At 43.9% G+C, this 21134-nt stretch overlaps 1 protein-coding gene across 1 annotated transcript in view; it reads left to right on the forward strand.

Moving 5' to 3' along the window:
• The window catches only part of scgn (secretagogin, EF-hand calcium binding protein), a 47490-nt gene extending 42837 nt beyond the window's left edge, over window positions 1-4653 (forward strand). The window contains exons 10-11 of the mRNA XM_078228750.1: window positions 858-926; window positions 3635-4653. Of these exons, the coding sequence (XP_078084876.1) occupies window positions 858-926; window positions 3635-3763 (198 nt within the window). The 3' untranslated portion in view covers window positions 3764-4653. The remainder of the gene's footprint in view (window positions 1-857; window positions 927-3634) is intronic.
• Window positions 4654-21134: the final 16481 nt, after the last annotated feature.

Below are 21134 nucleotides of genomic sequence, written 5' to 3' on the forward strand. Positions count from 1 at the left end.
ACAAAAAGTTACGCAGATGCGATTGAGGTTTTGTCATCAAACTGAATGACCATGGCACTGAGTGCAATTGTTTGTTAAAACTGACACCATTGTTAAGAGTAGGTTCTGAAGTCCCACATGTGCAGGATATTGCATATGGATGCATTATCATACTAATAGCATGTGGTTTTTGATTGCAAGTTGTACAGCGGGATTGACAGCTAGAGCCATGAATAAGCAAAGTCACTGTTGTTCAGGCTATATCATGATAACCAGCTGGAGCAGATGGTGCTGGGGTCTGTTTACAAACAGCTGGAGCAGATGGTGCTGGGGTCTGTTTATAAACAACTGGAGCAGATGGTGCTGGGGTCTGTTTATAAACAGCTGGAGCAGATGGTGCTGGGGTCTGTTTATAAACAACTGGAGCAGATGGTGCTGGGGTCTGTTTATAAACAACTGGAGCAGATGGTGCTGGGGTCTGTTTATAAACAACTGGAGCAGATTGCAATGGACTCTGTTTATAAACAGCTGGAGCAGATGGTGCTGGGATCCAGCTGGAGCAGATGGTGCTGGGATCTGTTTGTAAACGACTGGAGCAAATGGTGCTGGGGTCTGTTTATAAACAGCTGGAGCGGATGGTGCTGGGGTCTATTTACAAACAGCTGGAGCAAATTGCACTGGGTTCTATTTACAAGCAGCTGGAGCAGATTGCAGTGGGGTCTGTTGAAGCTGTATTCTGTAAAGGCGGTAGACAATAGAATTGGTATTCTGGAAACGTGATCAAATGAATTGCTAGACTGCCTTCATTTGAACTTGTGATACAAGGAATAATAAATTATCACCCGACCTTGTGTTGATTGCCAACTGTTATATTGCAGAGTAAAACGGGAGCTCTGGAAGGTCCTGAAGTAGATGGATTTGTCAAGGATATGATGGAGTTGGTGAAGGTGAGTTTACACAAAAGTGAATTAATACTTCAATTTAAAAATAATGTTTAAATTATATAGCAACTCTCAGCAATCGGAATTTCAATTGAATTGATATTACCTCTATCAATAAGTATCAATATTAATAGCACCAACATAAATAGGAAAGCAAGATTTGCTGCTGAGGTGATTCAGATAAAGCAACAAAGACACATTCTTAAAGGTTACTTGGCTAAGATTATTCAAAAGAGATGTCAAAAGCCAATATTTAAGAAACTACTTTTTGATTGTTCTTGAGAAGTTATTCACTGGCAAGGCCAGCATTTATTACCCACCTTTAGCTGAAGTTGATGAAGGGTCTTCTTGAACTGTTACAGTCTGTGTGGGAAAGGTCTCACAATACCTGGTATCATCATTATAAATTGTATTGATATGTTATTTGTAAGTGATATGTTCTATGCCAAGCTTACTTTGTCAGGTTTTTTAACTAATTTACTGCAAAACGCTGAACATTTGGCCCTTTGGAGTTCTAAAATATTATTGTTTTAGGCTGTTCTGTCACGACACATTGAGACTTGCTTGGTCTCTGATTTTATTTGCATGTGAGCAACTTTACATTCTAGCTCATGAAACTTCAGTTAATATTGGATAACGTTTTTTTGTTCCATGTCATCATAACTGTTGTTTAATGAAATTTGCCCACTGCTGGAAAGTGCAGATTTCCAATTGAAGCCTAATGCCCTCTAAAATGTCTCAGTACTAACGTTCTGTGGTATCTGACCCATCAGCAGAGAATGGGCAACATATATCAATAACTTTTTATAACTTTGAGAATAGGCAGCTGTTGCCAGCTCAGAACACTGCCAAGGCTTTCCATTTGGTTTAAAAATTACATTGGAATAAATTGGAACTAATTCCAAACTGGAAAATTATTTTATCATAGATTGTAGATGGATCATAGAATCCTACAGTGCAGAAGGAGGCCATTCAGCCCAATGAGTCTGCAGCGACCACAATCCCACCCAGGCCCTATCCCAATAACCCCAAGCATTTACCCTAGCTAGTCCCCCTGACACTAAGAGTCAATTTAGCTTGGGCAATCCACCTAACCCGCACATCTTTGGACTCTGGGAGGAAACCGGAGCACCCGGAGGAAACCCGCACAGACACGGGGAGAACATGCAGACTCGACACAGACAGTGACCCAAACCGGGAATCGAACCCAGGTCCCTGGCGCTGTGAGGCAGCAGCGCTAACCACTGTGCCACTATGCTACCCAAATCTTACGACTTGTGTCAACTAATAGCTGTGCTAAGTTCCTTCACTGTCAGAACTGTCTGTTAGATCCACAATATTTATGAAGAGGAAAATGAGAAGAGCCTGGCAAGGCTGGCAACGTGAAGATCCTGCTGTGGGTCGGACTCCTGCCCACTATAAACCAAATGGGCAGCCTGATCAGCAAGTAGGAGGAGCAAAAGTGGCAGCAACGTGTCCCCTCTTTTCAGTAATATTCAAGATCTGCCTCCCAGTTAATGTGGATTAAACCTTGGTGCAACGTAAATGTGGTTAATGCCATTTTGGTTGCAGTCAGTTAGATTTTGGTAAATAATGAGAACCTGTTACATCTTGTGTGAAGTCTTGAGCTGGCAGGTTTGCTGTCTTAACCTTCCTCCGAGACTGCATGCGCTAATTGTCTGCCAAGGCAGATGTGTAAATACCATAAAATAAAAGCAAAATACTGCAGATGCTGGCCATCTAAAATAAAAACAAAGTGTTAGAAATACTCAGCAGGTCTATTAACATCTGTGGAGAGGGAAACAGTCTTAATGGGTGGGATTTTCCACGCCACTCCATGGCACACTTAGCGGCGGCAGAGGCAGCCAGCAGTGGGATCTTCCAGTTCTGCCGCTGTCAACGAGTTTTCCAGTTGTTCGCACCCTCCATCACCGACGATCCCGTGGTGGGAGCTCGCCATCGATGGGACTCGAAGATCCTGCTGGCAGGAACAGCTGGAAAAGTTTGGCCAACGTTTCAAGTCTAATGTGATTCGTTTTGGAGCTGAAGAGAGGTAGGAATATGATGGATGTTATGCTGTTGGAAAATGGGGAGGGTGCCAGGTGGAACAAAAGAGAAGGTCAGGGATAGGTTAGACGGCAAGGGAGGTTAAGTGACAAAGATGTCATGGAACAAAAGGAGTGGTATTGATGGTGATAAACAAAGCATTGGTCCAGAATTGACACTTTGCAGCCTTCTGGGCACAACATTGAGTTCAACAACTTCAGACCACGAACTCGGTCCTCATTTTGATTTGTGTTTCTGTTTGTCAAGTGTGAGTCTGTATCTTATTTTCATGTTTTTGCTTTCAAACAAAGCTGTCCTTTATTCTGCCATTAACACTTACTCTAGACCAATGCTTTGTTAAACAGCATTCTGTAAGGGTGAAATTTGCACCCATTGCTAATGATTGGCATAAAATGGTCATCAAATATGCATTTTCTGTATTATTATGATAATTTTAGAAAGCTCCTGCCTGTTTTGGATGGGGACTACCTCAGCACAATGCGTTGGAAATGTATATCATGTGCGAAAGGGATGGAGATATGTAGCTACAAGTATACATGGGGCATTATAAACATGATAGTTGGCACCTTTGTTGTATTGTGCTTTTGTTCTTAAGTTACAATGCATCATTCCTGTTTCAGTAACTTCATTTCTCTTGTTTTGTTCAGTCGAGTATTACTGGAGTTGACCTTGACAAGTTCCGTGAAATTCTCTTGCGCCACTGTGATGTAAACAAGGATGGGAAAATTCAGAAGTCTGAGCTTGCCCTGTGTCTTGGATTGAAAATAAGCCATTGAGTCAACCAGCCAATGGACCATTCTACTCTGTTACCACATAATGGAATGCAACCTTTACTGTCAATCATTTAATAATACAATTACACTGGCAGCATTACCCAGGGTCTTGGAAGCACCACACTGCTAGTTATTTAAGAGGGGAGAGGTGGAGGAATGGGGTGTTTGGGAGAAATCAAATTATCCAATCAGGCAACTTAAAACTTATATTGAAAAGATGCTAATTTTAAATTGCATGCAGAGGTTTGACATTGGGTTTTCATTTCAATATTAATGTAAATTGAATGATTGTTGCAGACTTTAATTTAACCACTGAAATGCCGGGATCTAAATCCACCCAAGCATTGTCACATCACAGATAAAAAATGCTGTCTATGCATTATGACAGAATGGTTGTGAATGCAATTGTATTAATACTTGTGTGATTAAGCATAAAAATAAGTCTGTGCTCCCAAAAATAAGAATTTCTTGTGAAATATTAAACATATTTTAAGAAAAAGTGATCAGGCAGCAATACCCAACAGTGCCTCTCAGAACTTAGGTTATTCTGCTGCTCCAGTAGCCATAAGCAGCTAGTAGTAAATTAATTAAGATACATTTGATAAGCTACAAGTGAAGTCTGTAGTCATATTCACTGAGTAGCATACTAGTGGTATCTGTTTCATTTCTGCTCATTTGCTCTGCAGTACCTCTGTTGCAGTGTATAGAAAAATTAACTGGGAAATGTTAATGTTTTGTTTTTGCCAAGTTATCACAGTGATGATTGTACTTTTGCATGCTTTATTGCTGTGTTTGTTTGAACTGTCCCACTATGTTAAGCATAGATATTTGTTATGAAATCTATGCTGTGGTGCTGGATAATAATAAAGCATGGTAATGCTAGTCAAATAGAATTGGTGTTTGGGAACATTTTAATTCTTTTTGTCCTTAATTTGTAAAAAAAAAGGCTAATTCTACAGGTGAGAATTGGGCTCATTGGCACTCTTCTTTGGCCTTAAAGCTCTAAACAATTATTTAAAAAACTCACCCATGCCCAGGTCCCTCCTCAATCCCAGACCTTGAGCGGATGCTGTACCGGCAGCAGCCACCTCCACCCCTGTGGCACTGCTGAGCTGCTGACCTCTAATTGGCTGACACCTCTTGGCATGGCAGGATTCTGCCCATGGGGTCTTTGATCTCAGGACAAGGCCTGCCGCTGGCCTGGTGAGTGTCTGAGTGGTGGTTATTTTAGATGGCCTTTGGAAAAGAGGTGAAGGGGGGATTGCATCGACTTTCCAGCAACTGAGAATCCGCTCGCCTCGATAAGATTCTGTCCATGGTCACAGCAGTGAGATCATGTCGTAAAAATAGGCGAAATTCAACTTTGCCCAAAACGAGCAGCAGCCAATCAGCTTTACACCATTCCAGATTTTCCTTTCAAATTTAACCCACAGAACTTTCACATTAACGACTGCTTGTTCAGAAAGTAGGTGAGGCAGAAATTATTTTTGAAACCAACCTTTAGCCTCTAATGCAATTAACAATGAAAGCAGGTTAATTCCAGTCTAAGCCACACATCCCATAGCCTGATAAATTGATCTTTTAACAATTTCTCAGCATGTGACTGTCACTGGCAAGGCTGGCATTTAATGCCCATCTCTCATTCCTTGAGAAGGTGGTGGTTGTCTGCCTTCTTGAACAGCTGCCCTGGGTGTTATATGACTGACTGACGACAGCAGAGAGTCAACTATGTCAGTGGGACTGGAGTCACACAGGCCAGACTGGGGAAGAATAGCTTGTTTCAATGCCAGAAGGACTTTATTGAGCCAATTGGGTTTGACGGCTTCTTGGCCACTTTTTTTGATACTAGCTTTATATTTCCAGATTTTTAAATTTTAATCCAATTGAGAGTTATGGATCTATAAGCTTCCCCCACCTCCAGCCTGCCCTGTCTCCCCTTTTTATGCCATTTCATATATATATATATATATGTTATGTATAGTGCCACTAAAATACTCACCCATAATTCCTGACACCAGAGTAATCGGTGTCTCTGTGAACAGGAAGTGAGATGGACTAATTATTATTTAGCTAGTATCAGCAGTGTTCTTTATAAAATTGTGAATTCAAGTATTAGTCACTTTTGGAATGATGCTATTGCTGAGAGTAAGTGAATTTACACACAGTACAGATTTGGAGTTGCTAATCTTTGCTGAATTATAGTGTTATTGACTAATATTTTATCAAGGATTGCAACTTTAATCAGTGTATTACTCGAGATACATTCTACAAAATGCTGCATCAGTCTAAGCCAAGCTTAAGGACTCAATTTTCCCAGAAATCAGCAAAGGCTGATAGCGGGCAGGAAAGGTTGTGTTGAAGCCACTGATAGCAATGGTAGCTTTCTCCACTATGTAGTGCAGGACTTAAAGGGGTGGGTCCCATGATGTAATGCTGGTGGGACAGTCTCTGATTTGCCCGTCCTCGCCCACAACTTAGTTCCTTGACAATCATGGCACCATTTTTAAAGTAAGAGGTTTAACAACACCAGGTTAAGGTCCTTTAAAGGTTAAGTCCTTAAAGGACTTTAACCTGGTGTTGTTAAAACTCTTACTGTGTTTACCCCAGTCCAACGCCAGCATCTCCACATCATGACTACCATTTTTAAAGGCAGTCTCAGCACTAAGAAGTTCACCTGGAACACCGGTTCCCACACACCCCCACCTGACATTGTCCCCGGCATTGCCTATGGACTGGCCCCCGAGGGCACTGCCCAGGCAATGCCAGGGGGCAGTGCCTAGGCATGAACTTATCCTACTCTGAGCGACGCACTCAGATGAGCTCCCCAGCATGCTTCACATCGTTCTGCCCTCATGGCATCATGGATGGATTTTCTGATGGGGGTGTGGGGGATGATTCAGACATAGAGGCCTGATAATTAGTGCAAATGCATTCAAATGATGTTCTTGATGTTGAATTGTGTCACCCCTTTATGTTGGTGTGAAACACAATTTGGGAGTTCTTGCAAGAATTTCTGTTTCTGTCACCAAACCTGCCTGACACAATCGGGAGTACTGGTTTGTTAGCCGAAGATGGGGATGGGGGCACAATGTGGTAATCAGCAGCAAGTTTCCTTGCCCAATTTTGACCTGACGTTATGAGATGTCATGGGGTTTGGAGTCAATTTTGAAGACAACCAGGGCAATTCCCTCCTGACTGTATTCCACCTTTCCCTCACCTCTTTCGGGTCTGTCCTGCCGGTGGGATAGGGATGATGATGATAGTGGTGTCTGGGATGTTGTTTGTAAGGTATAATTCTGTGAGGATGACTATGTCAGGCTGTTGTTTGACTAATCTGTGGGACAGCACTCCCAATTTTGGCACAAGCCACAGATGTTAGTAAGGAGGACTTTGCAGGGTCAACAGGGCTGAGTTTGCTGTTGTTATTCCTGGTGCCTAGGTCAATGTGTCTAATGGTCTGAATAGTCATTCTTTATTGACATTCTTGATACAACTGAGTGGCTTACTGGTCTATTTCAGAGAGCTTTTAAGAGTCAACTACATTGCCGTGGGTCTGGAGTCACATGTACGCCAGACCAGGTAGGGACAGCAAGTTTCTTTCCCTAAAGGACGTTAGTGAACCAGATGGGTTTTTACAACAATCCACGATGGTTTCATGGTCATCGTTAAACTTTTAATTCAAGATTTGATTTTATTGAATTCCAATTCCACCATCTGCCATGGTGGGATTCGAACCTCGGTCCCCTGGACATTACTCTGGGTCTCTGGATTACTAGTCCAATGACAATACCACTACTCTGCTACCTCCCAAATAGTGGGGTTAGCAGCAAGGATAGGGAGTTGGTCTTCAGCAGGCCCCTCTTTGCGATGCTCGGTCCCTAGATCAGGCTCTAGGTGCCTCTGAATGAGAGACCACCCTTCCCCCACACCCACCTCGAGGAGCCAGCAAGCAAACATGCCAGGGGTTGCTTGTTCTATTCCTCATATGGCGGGCCCCGAGTGGGAGCAGGATGAGACCCTTAAGTGGGACTTAATTTTCTCCTTAAGGGCATTAATTGGATTGGAGAAGGAAGGCCATCCAGCACCTTCCCACCACAGACTTAATTGAGATGGAGGAGGTCAGGTGGCATGGTCCCTAGCTGCCATCCTCCCATCCGATTAAATGTCACCCTGCCACCGAACGTGCCATTGGATGGGACACATGATCCCACCTCTTGTTGCACATAAATTAGCTGCTGTTCTTAACTGCAAATAGCTGTGACTATACTTCAAAATTGTTTAATTGATTATGAAGCATGTGGAGCTGTCCTGAGGAAATAGATGATCCTATATAAATTATTTAAAGCTCTTTATACACAGCAACAGTAATTTGCTCCTCTAATGACTATCAGGAGGAGAATCACACCTCAGCTGTTATGGGTATTTTTTTTACCATTGCTCTATATTTCCCCATAACGGTAAACAGTTAATGGCTAATTTTCCAAGGAGCCACTCCCATTCTGGAGCCTCACTAGAGGGGAGCACATGGTAAAGAATTGCCATCTGGTTAAATTGCCATGTTTCTACCCTACATTCCTGTGCCGTGGAGCTCCAGTACCCTCAGTTCATGCCATAAAATTACCCCTTTCACCTTATCGAGTTAAAAATATATTTTACCAATGACTAAAGGAGGGAATTACACAACTTCGGTAACAGCGCTGTGGCTCATTTTTACATGCATTATCGGGATGAGGCAAGAATTGCCTCGGCTGCAATACATACGAACATTGTAAATGTATTTTTCATAAATGTGATCAATACACATTGTTACAAGAATTCCTAGCTGTGAATCATAGAATCCCTACAGTGCATAAGGAGGCCATTTGACCCATCAAGCCTGCACCGACAATCCCACCCAGGCCTAATCCCCGTAATCCCACACATTTACCCTGCTAGTCCCCCTGACACTAAGGGACAATTTACCATGGCCAATCCACATAACCCACACATCTTTGGAGTGTGGGAGGAAACCAGAGCATCTGGTGGGAATCCACGCAGACATGGGGAGCATGTGCAAACTCCACACAGACAGTGACCCGAGGCCAGAATTGAACCCAGGTCCCTGGCGCTGTGAAGCAGCAGTGCTAACCACTGTGCTACTATGCTGCCCCAGACAATACAGGGCAAAACTAACAGGAGGCAATGGCCACACTCAGTGGTGTGTGTACCACTCACTTAATCTTGGATGAGAAATGGAAGCGATTGGCCCACATTGAGCAAACACCAGTGTAAGCCATTTGCTGGCACTGGGTCAGTGTGCATATTTGCTTCCATCATGTTTATTTAGCTCATCTTTTATTTAGATGGAGTTTTGTTTGAGGTTTAGCATGACAATACATTATTTTTACCATCATGCAGCTGTCGATGTTTATTTTGTTTTGAAATAATGAATGTGCCACCAGTGGAAATCTTCTTGCCAACAAAGGAGGTATAATGTAAAGAGCTTCTCTATAAAACAGCTCCAGATTATTGGTTGAGTCTAGGACAGTGGTGTTGCTTTATTTCCTTTGTTTCTCCAGGTTAGTGTGATAATAACCACATAACACAAATGAAAATCATCATAAAAGGAGTTAAGGGGAGATTAGAAAACATGTCGCCAAACAGATGCTGGAAAATGTAGACCATTTTCCATACTTTGGAAGCCTCCTCTGAACAAAGGCAGACATAGACAATGGAATGAGACCAGTGATTGCTGGAAAATCTGGCAGGTCTGGCAGCATCCGTAAGGAATGGGTTTAATGGCCAGAATTCCACCCCCACTGCCAGCAAAAATGAAGAATTTGGCGCTCAGCCAAAACTCCATTCACTGCAGCAGGACTGGAGAATCCCAGCCACGGGCAAGGTTGGAGAATTCCGGCCAATGTTTCAAGTCCCCTTGGCTCTTCATCAAAACTAGAGAGAGGGAGGAGAATGTGTTAAGTATTAAACTGTAGCTATGAGAGATCGCAACAAGATGTAGCAACCTTAAGAACAAGAGACAGATGGCCTGGTGTGGGTAAGGGTGCTTGCATTGAGGCAATACATATATGGGATTTTTTAAAACGGGGGTTTAAGATGGAGGAGGAAGGCCACAGTCTAAAGTTGTTGAACTCAATATTGAGCCCTGGGCTGTAACGTATTTCATCAGAAGATGAGATGCTCTACTCCCTACAAATACAGCCAGACCTGCTGAGCTTTCCCAGCATTCTCTGTTCTCATTTCAGATTGCAGCGTCTGCAGTATTTTGCTTACCATAGATAATGAAATTCATGATCTCCTCCAATGTGCCAGTTCATTCTATGACTGACTGAGCAAATGCATATTTCAGGACCAGAATCTTGAACATAGAAACATAGAAGATAGGAGTAGGAGGAGGCCATTCAACAAGATCATGGCTGAACCTGAGACTAATGCCATGGTTTACCGAGCAGCAGTGACCCCTGTGCTTCTTGATGCTTCAGACACTTTGATAGCTTACAGCAGTCACCTGAAAGGATGGGAGATGCACTTCCAGTGGTTCCTTCGCAAAATCCTCCATAGCTGGATGGCAACAAAGATGGTCCAACAGCATCGTCCTTTCCCAGGCCAACTTGGCCTGCATTGAGGTGCTAATTAGTCAAAACCAGCCTGACACCAGACTCCTAAAGTAACTGAAACAAAAACAGAAAATGCTGGAAAATCTCAGCAGGTCTGATCGCTTCTTTGGAGAAAGAATAGAGCCAATGTTTTGAGAAGGATGACCCTTCGCTGTCAGACCTACTGAGATTTTGTAGCATTTTCTGTTTTTGTTTCAGATTCCAGCATCCGCAGTAAATTGCTGTTATCCTAAAGTAAGTGTTGAATTCGGAACTCAGTCGCGGCAGGCAACTCCCAGGAGGATAGTGGAAATCATTTTGAATTTCTTCAAAGCTTCTCCAAAAAGGTCAAACATCCCCTCCTGTGGGAGTCCCTGCCCTGCGGACTACCAAAATGGTAAAAGTTCATTCCAGAAGACACAAATACATAAAGAGACTTCATCAAGAATGTGCAGAGGTGAAGTCAAGACAGGAGGAAAGCAAGTCATCCTTAACCCCAAGGGACTTCCTAAGAAGGAGGCACAATCCTCTCAGCTTCCCTTGAGCTTTGACAAAGGATCATCTGGACTCGAAACATCAGCTCTTTTCTCTCCTCACCGTTGCTGCCAGATCTGCTGAGATTTTTCAGCATTTCCTCCTTTGGTTTCACAATCCTCTCAGCCTCCCTTAGCTGCAGAGGCGTTATTGCTTTGTAAATCCAGATAAATCTGTCTCTCTTAAGTATTTGGCGTGGATGATAAGAATGGATGAGAGAAGGCTTGCAAACATACCTGCTCGGCATCCACACATCCTTCCTCATTTCGTTCTCTTTCACACTTCTTTATCTCTGTGATTCCTACCATCACCACCCAATTCATCGCCCAACTCCAGGCCCCCAAAAGGTTGGAATTTGCTAAACATGCAACAATTTCCTAACATCTTGCAGCTAACGGTTTTTGTGGCGAATAGCAGCACAATAAAAGCCCGGGGACTGCTGAGCCCAGTTGGGGGGGCCCAGTCCCAGACCCATGAATTTAGACATTTCCTGAGTTGGATACTCAGGTTCAGAGGTGGACAGTGATCATACGGCCCAGAACATATCCAGCACACGTCTATTTGTTTTGCTTTTGACCAGCTTAATTCTTTGATTAGGTTCATCTCTGCTGGTGTGGCATTGTCTCCTGAAGGAAACAGCCTCCCCTAAACAACCAGTCCAATCCTCGAATATTTGAATACCTAAGTGAAACCATTGTTTAACCTAACCTCCAGTGAATTCACTCTAGCTATGTTCCTCCACCCCAGCTAGAAAAACACCACTCTCCCTCAGAGGATTGTGAAGCCACATTCTAATTGGATACCTAAAACTGAATTCAGTACTCCAAATGAGGTATGACGACTGCTGTGCTATAATTGCAACACTTGGGCCTTTTTTTAGCACAGTGGGCCAGGAAACTTTAACAGAGGCCATTTTGCGGGCTCCCTGCTGGGCACCTGCGTGTGTCACCCAGCACCGAATTTCTGGCGCCGTCAGCTCCGCACCATAAATCGGCACAGAGCTCGCTGATATATGCAGCAGCTCATTTTGATATAATTTAACTGACATTAATGGGGCCCGGACTGAAATCTCTGGGCCCACTAACCTCTCCCCACCGGCAGGAGTGTTTCACTTCAGTGGGGTGCTGTATAGATCCCCACTTGCGAGAGCTGGTAGCTCAACCCCACTGGAGTGAGGCGGGGGCAATCAAGGCCCCCCAGAGGGTCAAGGACTGGGGGGGGAGGGGGTTGCCCCCTGGGCATTGCCACCTTGGCAGTGCCAGCCTGGGCCCCCAGCACTGAACAAGGGGCAACGTGCCAATGCCCAGGGGGCCTCTTGACACTGCCCACTGGGCATGGGACAGTGCTGAGGGGATGGGACCTAATGTGGGGGGGTGGGCGATCGGTGAGGGTGGGGAGGCCCCACTGCCACTCTGCAGTCAGGATCGGTGGGTGGGGGGGGGGGCAGGTGGGCAGCCTGCTATGGGATTGGGGCTGCAGGGGACTGGTTGACACTGAGAGGGGGACGCAGGAGATTGGGGCTGCTGAGGGGCGGGGGGGGTGGGCATGTTCGGGGGCCAGTGATCAGGGCGTGAGGGCGTCGCGGGGCTGGCCAGCGATCGAGTTGGCCAGCAACCGGGAGGCAGGCAGACAGGGGCCACTGCACACACGCCGATCTCCGCACTGACAGATCAGCACATGCTCAGTGGCCTGCTCAGCGCTATGCTGCCGGCCTCTCCAATGGAAATAGGCCCTGCCCATAGATTTCCAGCCTGATTCACTCTGCAGTGCACAGAGCGTGGGAGATTCATTCTGAAACTCCCGCTGAAAAAGCCAACATGATTTACTCCAGTTTTTACACAAATTCGACATTTAGAATTCTTTTGGGAGAATCCCACCCAACATCTTTGCTTTCATATTTAAACCTCTTGTGATGAGGCCCAGCGTCTCATTAGGTTTTAATGCCTGTCAATCTTACTTGGAGTTATCCTTGTACTCAGAGGAAAATATAATTAAAAGATCCTAATTTAGATCATGTAACAAAATATTACTGTAAGAAATCTAACACAGGGGCCTCCATCTCCCCAGCATTTAATTACTGAACACAATAGGCACCAAGAGGACTTACTGTTCGAACAGCACCTGGCAGTTAGCAACCCTTGAACTTCAATCGCTCATATCCAGGTAACAAAGAGAGTGTTGCACAAGTGAATCCTTTTAATATAATGGCTTCGTTATGGTGAGCGGTTCATCCACCTCATTAACTTTGCAGAATAAATGTCAAACTATTAAATTGCCTGCCATAAATTGCTATTAACCTTTGTAATTGCATACACCATGTACAGTAACCACCCGAACATTATACTGTTAGTATTGGTTTACCCTCCTGTTATTACCTGGTACAGAAACCTGCCGCTGTTGTGGTCAAGGCAAACACTGCAAATTTCGAGGTTGATTTCTCTGTACCCATGCCTGGGACACCGGATGACCCGGGTACAGCCAATAAAGGATAGTCAAGTAGAAGAATATGATAGCCAATTTTTTATTTCAATGATGGACTGAACATTTCCCTGTGATCTTCTCTGCATTATTTCCCCCTGATTTCCTTTGATTAAAAGATCCAGGCCATCGATTTGCAGTGAGACCAAAATCTATCCCAGTTTAACCCTCATGGATAATTGTGCAGGATTGTGCAGGATCTGTCAGTGACAATCCAAACAAAACACTGTCTTTAGAAATAAAATAAGATTATTTGATTTTGTTTGTCATAAGGCTTTTTCCCAGGTTGCTCTTAAACTGCCTCCCAGTAAATAAAATGAGAAGGAACGCACCACACAGAAACAGGCCATTCGGCCCAACTAGTCCAATCTTTATGCTCTGTTTTTTTAAATGAATCGGGCTGGCCGTTCTACAGCAAAAACATATGAACATGATGAGTCGCTATTACCTGTCCAGGTCGGGCATTGGATGAATAGCTTTTTTTCTATTCCTTTCCTCTTCCCTGTACATTTCTTCTCAAAAATTTCCAAACTACTCAACTATATTCCGCCAGGGACACTTAGCTCCTAACCTCATTATGGCCTTGGTCTAAACATGGATAAAAGAGTTGAACTCAAGGCCGCATTTGACCGAAGGCAGCAACAAGGAGCTCTTGCAAAATTGGAATCAGTGAGAATCAGGGGAAATCTCTCCATGGTTAGGAGTTATACCTGGCACAAAGGAAGATGGTTGTGGTGGTTGGAAGTCAATCATCTCAGTCCCATGACATCACTGCAGTAATTCCTCGGGATGGTGTCCTAGGCCCAACCATCTTCAGCTGCTTCATCAATGACCTTCCCTCCATCATATGGTCAGATCTGGGGCTGTTCACTGATGATTTACAACGTTTAACATCAACCACGACTTCTCAGATGCTGAAGCAGGCTGTGCGCATGTGCAGCAAGCCATGGACTTGGGCTGATAAGTGGCAAGAAACATTCACGCCACACAAATGCCAGGCAATGACTAGGTCCAACAAGAGAGAATCCAACCATCTATCCTTGACACTCAGTGACTGTCAACATCCTGAGAGTTGCCATTGGCCAGAAACTGAACTGGTCTAGCCATATAAAAACTGTGACTACAAGAGCAGGTCAGAGGCTGGGAATTCTGTGCAGAGTAAGTCACCTCCTGACTCCCTAAATCCTGTCCACCATCTACAAGACACGTCAGGAGTGTGATGGAATATTCTCCACTTTCCTGGATGAATGCATCTCCAACAACACTCAAGAAGCTCAACACAATCCAGGTCAAAGCAGTCATATGATTGGCACCTTATCCACCACATTCCACATCCACTCCCTCCATCGCTGATTCACAGTGGCAGCCATGTCTACTATCTACAAGATGCACTGCAGCAACTCTCCAAGGCTCCTTCAACAGTACTTGCCAAGCCTGTTGACCTCCACCATCTAGAAGGACAAGAGCAGCAGACACATGGGAACACTACAAGCTTTTCTCCAAGACACAGACCATACTGACTTGGAAATATATTACTGTTCCATCACTGTCACTGGATCAACATCCTGGAATGTCTTCCCTCCCTAACAGCACCATGGGTGTATTTATACTACATGGACTTCAGTGGTTCAAGAATGCAGTTCACTACCACCTTCTCAAGGGCAATTAGGGATGGGCAATAAATGCTGGCCTAGCCAGCAATGCCCACATTCCTTGAAAAGTATTTTTAAAAGTCAGCAGGCATCGACTCCTTCTCAAAGCCGACCATCCTGAGGCCATCTAAAACCCTTTACTTCATACCCAATTATTTATTATTAACAAGATCTCTTGTCTTAAAAGCTCTCCCTAACACAACATCCTCTGTGGTGAGTCAAGTATTTTGCTAAACCATGGAGTAATAGCCTGCCCTTAGTTTTTTTCCAACTTCCATGGACGTCTATAATCTGTGCTCATCAATCATGTCCTTAAGTCATCTTCAGGGCGGTTTTCCTTATTTCGTCCTTATCTATTCCACATGGCACGTTCAAAGTTCCCTTTTGGCATTTTATTTACAGCCATCAAGATTACTTTCAGGGTCCCCAGCGATTGTGTTCAGAACACTCATAAGGCCTGTTAAAATGCTGCACATGATGGTTATCAGTTTAACTATTGTAATCAATTATCAGACTATTGGACTACAGGGTGGTTCACTAAAGTAATTCTATTCTACTCTCACCCGCTAGCTAACTTTCTCATTTTACTAAGCATCTTAAATGAAGCAAGGTTAAATGAAATACCTAACACAGCATTGTGGCATGGTTACCTATTCATGCATTTCCCAAACTATGGCCCCCTTTCAGGCTAACTGGCATCAACCAAGGATTCTATTGTTGTTTCTAGAGAAAATAAACTTCAGCAATTTCCAGTAAAATGAAACTTACTGCACTAACCTAATCCTCTATCTGTTCCAAGAAGATTATGATACTGATTTCTAATAGTCTCACTCCAACCTCTCCCCAGCCATCCCATCAAATTCTATCAGCGTAGTTCTCTAAGTCCTTCTTCCTCAAATACTTATCCAACTTCCCATAAAATGCTTTTATTCTATTTGCTTCAATTATTCCCTGTGGTAGCTAATTTCACATTCTCACCACTCTCTGGTTAGGATCATAGAATCCCTCCAGTGCAGGGAGAGGCTATTCAGCCCATCGAGCCTGCTCCAACAACAATCCCATCCGGGCCCTATCCCCGTAATCCCATGTATTTACCCTGCTAATCCCCCTGATACTGAGGGGCAATTTATCATGGCCAATCAACCTAACCCGTACATCTTTGGACTGTGAGAGGAAACCGGAGCACCCGGAGGAAACCCACACAGGCATGGGGAGAATGTGCAAACTCCACACAGACTGTGAGCCAAGACTGGAATTGAACCCAGGTCCCTGGCACTGTGAGGCAGCAGTGCTAACCACTGTGCCACAGTGAATTCTCTGTTTGACTTCTTGATGACTATTTTATATTGATGTCTTCTATTTTGCTCTTCTCATGATTAGAAACAGTCTCCCTGTGTCTATCCCACCAAAATATGTCATAATTTTTAATGGGTTAAAAGCAAAATACTGCAGATTCTGAATCTGAAAGAAAAACAGAAAATGCTGGAAAATCTCAGCAGGGCTGACAGCATCTGTGGGAAGAGAATAGAGCCAACGTTTTGAGTCTGGATAACCCTTCTGAAGGGGAGGGTGGTTGAATCGAGGAACAGACTTTCTCTTGCAGCTTTAATGTGATTTGAATTTATTTATTATTGTCACATGTATTAACATACAGTGAAAAGTATTGTTTCTTGCGCGCTATACAGACAAAGCATACCATTCATGGAGAAGGAAACGAGAGAGTGCGGAATGTAGTGTTACAGTTATAGCTAGGGTGTAGAGAAAGCTTAACTTAATGCAGGGTAGGCCCATTCAAAAGTCTGATGGCAGCAGGGAAGAAGCTGTTCTTGAGTCAATTGGTACGCAACCTCAGACTTTTGTATCTTTTTCCCGAAAGAAGGAGGTAGAAGAGAGAATATCCGGGGTGCCAGGATTACAGGACTAAATGACAGCGACGCATGCGTGCGCAGGCATTGGGTTATTTAGTGTCTTTCAAGGCTGTCCAGTGGCTGGGTTGCAAACTGGCGGAAGAGCTGATTATGCGGGGATCAACCAAGGATTCTATTGTTGTTGCCCCACCAAAATGTGTCATCATTTTAAATGGGTTAAAAGCAAAATACTTAATTAATTATGCTGGCTGCTTTGCCGAGGCAGCGGGAAGTGTAGACAGAGTCAATGGATGGGAGGCTGGTTTGCGTGACGGATTGGGCTACATTCACGACCTTTTGTAGTTTCTTGCAGTCTTGGGCAGAGCAGGAGCCATACCAAGCTGTGATACAACCAGAAAGAATGTTTTTTATGGTGCATCTGTAAAGGTTGGTGAGAGTCGTAGCTGACATGCCAAATTTCCTTAGTCTTCTGAGAAAGTAGAAGTGTTGGTGGGCTTTCTTAACTATAGTGTCGGCATGGGGGGACCAGGTAATCTGGATACCTAAAAACTTGAAGCTCTCGACCCTTTCTACTTTGTCCCTATTGATGTAGACAGGGGCGTGTTCTCCACTACGCTTCCAGAAGTCGATGACAATCTCCTTCGTTTTGTTGACATTGAGGGAGAGATTATTGTCACTGCACCAGTTCACCAGATTCTCTATCTCATTCCTGTACTCTGTCTCATCATTGTTTGAGATCTGACCCACTATGGTGGTGTCATCAGCAAACTTGAAAACTGAGTTGGAGGGGAATTTGGCCGTAGGTCACAGTCGTAGGTGTATAAGGAGTATAGGAATATAGCGGCTGCTAGCCTCCTGCCTCTGGATTGCTGACATTCTGCATGGTCTAGTGAAGACAGGTGGGCTGGAGAGAGTGACATGAGTATGTTGGACTGTTATGGTGTTGTGACCTTCAAACCTGTCAGCTGAGGGTTTATGCATAATTAATGAGGTTGCAAGCACAGATTCTGGCGGAGGATCCCGCTAATCTGGTTGGCGGGAAGGCACCACTGGAGTCACCCACCACTACACCTAGGGCAGGATTTTCCGGCCACATTCGCCCCAAGGCCGGAAAATCCTGCCCGAGGTCAATGGACCATTGCGTGGTCTGTGTCCTGCCCGCTACGATTCCCGTGGTGGGCAGTACGGGAAAATTCCACTCTTAGTCTCAGATTGGAGAATTCCACCCCATAGTCTTTGGTGAAACCTGCCATTCTACCATCGCTCTCCATATCCTTCTTCCAAATAGCATGAATCTAGCAGGCAACATAACATTGAGTAATTGGACAAAAAACCATACCAGAAAAATTGACACAAAGTTTCCTGATCTATTCAACGAGGAAAGAAAGAGAAAATCAAGAAAAGGGAAACTGCAGAATCATGCAATAAGTCTAATTATAGTGATCCTTAAATGCATTTCCCTAAATAGCACTTGAGCTGTGTGCCTGGCTATTATATATGGACAGGTAGATAAGTGAGTGCAATGTAACAGGAAATTGTATGGTTGTCTAGGTGATAATCTTGGAGAGTAATGTTAATACAACTAACAACCCTGGCATGCGTTTCTGACGCCAGTACGAAACCTGCCTGAAAACACGGGTGGAGTGCTAAGTGAATGGAAGTCAGCTATTACAGGTCCCCACACACTTTGATCAGTGATGCTCACTTAATGCCTGTTAACCAGACATTGCAGACTGGAAAATCTACCCTTGTATCTGCTACATAAAAAATAATATATAGATTTCCAATAATGGACAATCTTTCTCACAATGTATTACTGAAGGTAATAAGTTACTTTTGTATAGATTTACTTAATTCTTTTTTGAGATCATATCTGTAAATAAGTGAGTTAAATCACAATGTAAGTGTGATTTTATTCGTATCCTATCTCAAGACCAATGGAACACACATACTGTGATAAGTTTAGCTGAAATGTCACAGAGTAGGCCAGGATTGCTGAGTTCTCAGAGGTAAGCTCAGCAGTTGTAGTGTGACATCTGTAAATTATTGCCGACAAAACAAATGGGGTTTAACAAGGAAGTGACTAAAATTATTTAAAATGATAAGCAAAGGCAAGTATTGACTAAATGTTTTAAAAGAACCAAAGAACTTACGTTATTATAGCATGATTCTCCTCCTCAGGATGTTACGAAGCAATCTATAGTAACTGAGTGACTATTGAAGCGTGGTCATTGTTGTAACGTAGACAAACACGGGTAGCCAATAGATCCTGCAAACAGCATTGAGATGAGTGATTATTTAATCTCTTTGGTGATGGGTTTGTGGGATAAATATTAGCTAATAGTCCTCTGTTCTTCAAATAGTGTTATTGGATTTTATTTACCTCCATATGAGGTGGTAAGTGGTTTAACATTTCCGCCATAAGATGTGTTAGGGACAAAAGGGGCAAACTTATTTAATTGATTTCTTCTCTCACTACCCATCTGTAAACAGAAAGGTGTTTTTGATTTGCTTCCCCCTTTTTAAGCGGTGACATCTTTTTCAATCCCGCAGTTTTGATGTGATTCAATTTTCTATTGATAATCCCACGTAAAGGACGAACTTAAAGGGTTAGATTATTTACACACACTCAAAACTCAAAGGAAGGGTCAGAACCTTACACCCTTTGCAGTCGCACAGTAAAAGAGGGATAGCTAAAGGAAAGAGTTACAGTGCAGAAACGACAGAGAAAAGAAATATTCACACGTGCTCCAGAGTTCAGAATCAAAGGTGTTCGTTCACAGAGGTCGCCATGCTTTGCAATTCACTTTTCCGGTGATGTTGAAAAATATGTCACCGCTTATAAAGGAGGAAGCAAATCAACAACGCCTTTCTATTTACAGACGGGATTTTCACAGTAACTTCATTGCAGTGTTAAGATAAGCCTACTTGTGACACTAATAAATAAACTTTAAACTTTAAGACTTCACATGAGGAGATAGGTACACAAATAGGAATCAGTCTTGTGGCGGATGGTACAGAAGTTCCAGCAGACACAGTGTAAATGGGGCAGGTATTCAATCTGTGCACAGCTCCTTTTTTGTAATTCTACCAGTTAGAGGGTAACAGCCGACTCAGCTTTGCAGTTCCACAAGGCAAAATCACTGGTTCCACAGCCAGAGTTCCATGTCACAGGACTCACACCTCTCCACTCTGTCTTTGGCAAGGATGTGACTCCCTCGCCTGGGTCCCCAGGATGGTTAAATGTCTCAACCATTAAGCATTGAAAGGGGGATTGCAGGACTCTTTGTCCTGGCAGGTAGACTCTGGTTGGTCAATTTTGACTATGAAATGCCTTTGTAACTTTCCTTGAATTTGGTCTGTGTGGCCCACACTGGGAGGCGAGGTGGGGTGGAGGGAAGGGGGGGGGGGGGGGGCGGGGTGGACTGCATGTCTGAGTAGGAGACACAACATTTTCAGAGGCAAACACAAGTTCAAGCCAGCCAGCACCTCTTAAATGGAATTAAACCTGGAAAAGACAAAGGAGTGGAACAACATGGCAGAGAGTGGGCTCCAAGTTTCTCCAGTACAACACTGGAGGCATTAGTGCAGGAGGAGGGAGAGTATCTATTCACAGAGAACCCAAACTTTGAGAAGGCAATTGGGGCAGATACTCATGCAGATCGATGCCAGCCTTGTAATGCTGAGGATCTGAATGAAGGCTGAAAGAACTCACAATAGGGACCGAGGTTACTGAATGCATTTTCAAATGCCACAATCCATCAACTGCACCATCAGCCTCATTCACTTCTTAATGCTATCAATCTCCTACTAACAAATTCCATCAATCAAAACCCAGAGCTCATTCTTAGCTTCATCTCACCCTTAAACACAGCCTCACACCCGCATCTCACAATTAGCGCACACTACCAACTATTCAACTATGATAACATCGTCTAAAGAAATTAGACCACACTCGCTGACACAATTCCTCCTCTCTGTAGGACAGGGTGGTGCTCAGCCAGTGGCAGCAGCGCCTAACCAACAGGCATGGCTATGTGTCCTCACCCTAATAGAGGAGATAGTGCTCACATCAATGGAAGAGACAAGACAAAGGCCATGACCAGTGGTGCAGCTGAAAGCATTGAAGATAGTTTGCTCCTCCCTTCCCTGCTTCTTACATCCCCATAAAATGTGACTGTGACAGTGTCTGTGATAACCAGACACAGTTCTGACCTGGTATTCAGCCCCATCGACTTAAATACAATTG

This window comes from Mustelus asterias, chromosome 2 (genome assembly GCF_964213995.1).
Source record: "Mustelus asterias chromosome 2, sMusAst1.hap1.1, whole genome shotgun sequence".
Classification (NCBI taxonomy): Eukaryota; Metazoa; Chordata; class Chondrichthyes; order Carcharhiniformes; family Triakidae; genus Mustelus; species Mustelus asterias.